The sequence below is a fragment of the Limulus polyphemus genome, unplaced genomic scaffold (genome assembly GCF_000517525.1).
Source record: "Limulus polyphemus unplaced genomic scaffold, Limulus_polyphemus-2.1.2 Scaffold6698, whole genome shotgun sequence".
NCBI classification, from domain to species: domain Eukaryota; kingdom Metazoa; phylum Arthropoda; class Merostomata; order Xiphosura; family Limulidae; genus Limulus; species Limulus polyphemus.
In genome coordinates this window covers 750-5,181 of record NW_013672308.1, presented here as the reverse complement: position 1 = coordinate 5,181, position 4,432 = coordinate 750, and the positions used below count along the sequence as shown (strand labels likewise).

Sequence of the window (4,432 nt, the reverse complement as noted above, 5' to 3'; positions counted from 1 at the left end):
TATAATGATAAATAAAGAATACACGTGAAAAACAAGAAATATAGTACTTACTTGGTTTTTTTTTTTTTGTTGACTGTCGATGAAACTTGTTGATGCATTTCCTGTGGGAATAAAGTTTGTAGTGGAAGCAAAATAGATAATTCTCTGCACAGAAAATAATGTAATATAATACAACATTTTATAGATTAAACCATTAGTTTTCTATTAGTTAGAAATAATATAGTATTAAACTTCAGAGATAAATTGGCAATTTACGAAAGAGAGGATGTGACAGGTGGATATTGCAAGAGGTGTCTAATTTTCTAGCTTGTGGCTCTGTAACCAAATAAGATTGAAGGCTATAAAATGTATGCTTTTCCTGAATGATGACAACATTATAATGAGTAATTTATATTAAATTTAGTTCTTCTTGGAGGGGTGGTAAATAAATTAGAGAAGAGGGGATGCCAAAAGAGCAAATGTCACAATTCTCATACTGGGAGAATTTGTTTTTTATATGCTTATATAATTAAGAACCTAAAACTTTTATAATATTAAAATTTGGATTATTAGCTACAGTTTGATGCCAAGTTTATTCATGTACCATGATAATAAGTAGTTTAATTAAAGTGTAACTTAGTAAAACTGTGTGATATGATCAGAAAATGATGCTCGTATAGAAAAAAGTTAACAATAACCCTGCAGCATAATTCCAATTAGAAAATGCTCTGTCATCTGGCAGTCATGCACAAAGCATACCATCTGTCCATGCATGCTTTCAGTAACTTGTATTGTTTATCAGAATGACTGTTTCCTAATGCTCACAACAACAGTTTGATCACACAGAAACTTACAAGCATTGTGACTTTAACAGAAAGTATTTGTATGTAATATCATGAATACCTGTTTCATTCTCTAGCTACTTAGGGTGTGCGATGGTTGAATTGATGTGTCAAAAAAAACACATTGTTTACACATGACTTGTGTCACCTTTCTAGGAGGAGATTGTACTTGATGTGTTGCATACTGTTGCCAAGGGTATGTGAATAGCTTTTGCCACTGACGTTTTGTGTTCTTGAATTCTCATCTGTTACAAGGCACTGTACTTTGCTTACCACAGCTGTGCTATGACTTTTTGCAGGTTGACCATGGTGCCCAAAATTGAACCATAGTCTTTTGTTTTCAAATGCCATTATGTACAATGGATATCTGTCTTTTGGAAATTCTAAGTCACTGATCTAAACACGTAGGGTATGATTTTTTGTGTCAGAAAGGCCTGTTACATACCCTTTCTAAAAGCATTCAATTTTCCATGGTATCACACTACCTAAACACCGCCACAACTGTACATCAGCTGTGGCTGTTACTAATTAGCACATTAAAAATGATTTTATTATAACTGCTCAACCCTCTGTATACGAGATCTGAAAACTTTATGTGCAATATCTTGTTTTTTGCTAAAGTGTCGGATAGTCAAGAGAGTTAGCATTTTAACAAAGAAAAAATACAGATAATTTTTCTGATACTTATCAATATCACATGTGATAATTAGGTACAATTTATTTCAAGTAATTAAGAATTTCTGATCAAAAGTAAGCTAACTATATAGCTATTAAGGAGGAAGTTATAAGTCTATGAAACTAATTCTACTATAAGAATATAAACTAAATTTAAAATGTGTTGTTATTCAGAGAATAAAACTATTGATTTATAACAGTAAAGTTTGATGATAAAGTAACCAACAAAAATTTTTGTGTCCGAATTATGTTCGCTTAGTAACAAATTCAAACAGATCTTTAGTCTTGTTTTATGTTTAAATGTTTGGGATTATACAGCATTCAAAATTAATGCTGGTTCCTCAGTTAGTCTTAAACAGGTAATGGTCTGTTAAAGTATTATGTTTATACGTAAGTATCAGTTGTAATGGTGGTTAGGCCTAACCTGGTGGTTCAGTATGCAAGTCTAGTTAACTAGAGAGATTATCTGTGAACTGACCAAACAGAAACTTAATTTCATACATAGATGTTAATAATAATGATGAAACATAAAATATGAACATGCCTTCTTTTAGGTTTGGGATTATAACCATTACCAATTGTATAGTTAGATCAGGAAATTATATTTATGAAGGTTGAGATTTATATTAAATCTGTTGTGTAAGTGCTGAAAGGATTGTACAACAAACTAGTATATGAAAAACAAGACCAGAAACTTAATTCACTCACAGGGAACACAGCCAAGTAAGAGCATTGGAAAGTGAGGGTTCAGAAGCGTTATTGTTTTTGTATGAAAAGGCATTCTAGAACAAAGGTGGTATTTATACATTTTTTTGATAATATTTTCAGTCACCTAAAGAAAAAACTGTTACCAGGACATCTCAAATGGCTGCTAACTTCAGTGGTGTTAAAATTAATAGAATCATTAGTCTGATATCCATGCCGTAAGCAGTATTTTCAGCTAATAATCCCAATGGTAAATCAGAAGATTCGGCCTGCTACGAGACTTAAGCTGTCCATATGCTAAATGAACAATGAAAAACAGTTTAAATAAGTGTAAAAAGTAGTGTCAAAAATAGTTTAAAAATAGTATTAATAAAGTTAAAGAAGGTGGGTAGATGTTTTATTTGGTTGTAATTATTATCAGGAAAAGATATCATGATAATTTAAATAGTTTTAACTTTAGGTTAACTCTTGATTTTGTATCCCTCGGTAGGTCAGTGGTAAGTTTATGGACTTACAGCACTATAATTCAGGGTTTGATTTCCTGCAGCAAACAGAGCATGCATAACCCATTGTGTAGCTATTTGCTAAACAAAAATAATTACTTTCAACTTTATAATTGTTTTTAGTAGAAGAGGTTAAAAAAAAAGTTTACCAAAGTTTCATACTTGAAAACATTTGATTTACTCTTGAGTTCGCAAAAAAATAAATTAGCTATTTCAAATTTATTATAGTTTTCACAGATTGTTTTATGATTTAGCTGACCAATAGAACTGGAAGATTAATGGAATTTGTTAATTAAATTAATTGTTAGGTTCATTACTTGATTACTCACAACTGATTGTTTCTTCTTGAGACCTGGATATTTTGAATAATTCAAATTATTAGTAACGTTTGGTTATTTTTGTGAGTTGTGACATTAATTGATTAAGCTGAACAACTTTAAATTCATCAAAAGTAATAATGAAGAAACATAATGACAATAGTTCGATTACTTTGATAGTTGCAATCAAAAACAGTAGTTATTGAAAACACTAATTTTGATTAGTCGATTATTTTATGTGGCACTAATTGATTTAATATTTGCTCATAGGTAATCAGTTTAGTTGGCTAGTTATACTAACCATCTTATTTTTTGAAAGGACATTAAATTTGGAAGAGAATTCTGGCTGTTTGTTATATAGAAAGGTTGGAAGATTGTACTTAAATTGCTCTCTCCTGCAAAATCATTTATTTTTGCTATCAAGGTTGTTGCACCTTTTAGTTTATAGAAGTTTCCTGGTTATAGGTTCAAGAAGGATTACGAAGCAAGTTTAGAGTTGGAATGAAACTGGAGGTTGTGGATAAAAATCGTATTTCGTCTATTCGAGTGGCCAGAGTTCAGGAGGTTGTGGGTGGACGACTGCATGTTGCATATGAAGATGCAGAAAAGGGGGATGAAGGGTTTTGGTGTCATGAACGTTCTCCCCTTATCCACCCGATTGGTTGGGCCCAAGTAGTAGGTCATGACTTGAGAGCTAGCCTAGGTGAGTATAGGTTCTTAAACATAAATTCTGAGCTTATATGAATTTTCATGTCTATTCTCTTTGAACAGGCAAAAAATGAGTATTATAGAAAGTAAACATCTTAAAATTGGAGAAACAAATGTCCTTGTGATATTGAAGTCATTTAAAAATAAATGACCTGTTTTTTGGTTTTTTTGGAATGATTTGTTTTTCTTTATGCAAATATTCAGCTATTTTTTGTTTGGGTTTTGGAAAGTTAACTATTTTACAATATCATGACTTTTTTTATTAAATACAACTAATTTGAATATTCACTTATGAGAAGAAATAAAAATGCCATCAGAAAATATACTTGAAGTAGATTTTAAAAGTTATAGTCACTTAGAGAACGTGACGGATGCATCATTGCTGTTCATTATATATAATTCATTTAAAGTTTCAAATAGCTTGCATATGAACTTTTTGTAATCTTGCAAGATGTTTTAGTTTTTGAACTTTTTCTTTTTATGAATGTGTTTCTGATAGCATAAGAAATACATTAGTTGAAACATAAAAATAAGAATCCTAGAATATTCTGGCCTTTAGACTGATGCTGAAGAAATTTTATAATCCAAAACATACTTGTCACCTCCGCTGACACTAATGGCTGTTTCTCTATCTTCATCCTTGCCATCTAATGTTGTGTTCGCCTGCTCCAATCTTTATATACCCCTCTTGACTGCCCTTGGC

At 31.2% G+C, this 4,432-nt stretch overlaps 1 protein-coding gene across 1 annotated transcript in view; it reads left to right on the top strand.

The window, feature by feature from the left end:
- The window catches only part of LOC106473981 (polycomb protein Sfmbt-like), a gene marked incomplete at its 3' end in the record, with an annotated part of 40,586 nt that extends 36,862 nt beyond the window's left edge, over positions 1-3,724 (top strand). Inside the window, exon 10 of the mRNA XM_022402365.1 lies at positions 3,487-3,724. Coding sequence (XP_022258073.1) covers positions 3,487-3,724 — 238 coding nt within the window. The remainder of the gene's footprint in view (positions 1-3,486) is intronic.
- Between the last annotated feature and the right edge of the window lie 708 nt (positions 3,725-4,432).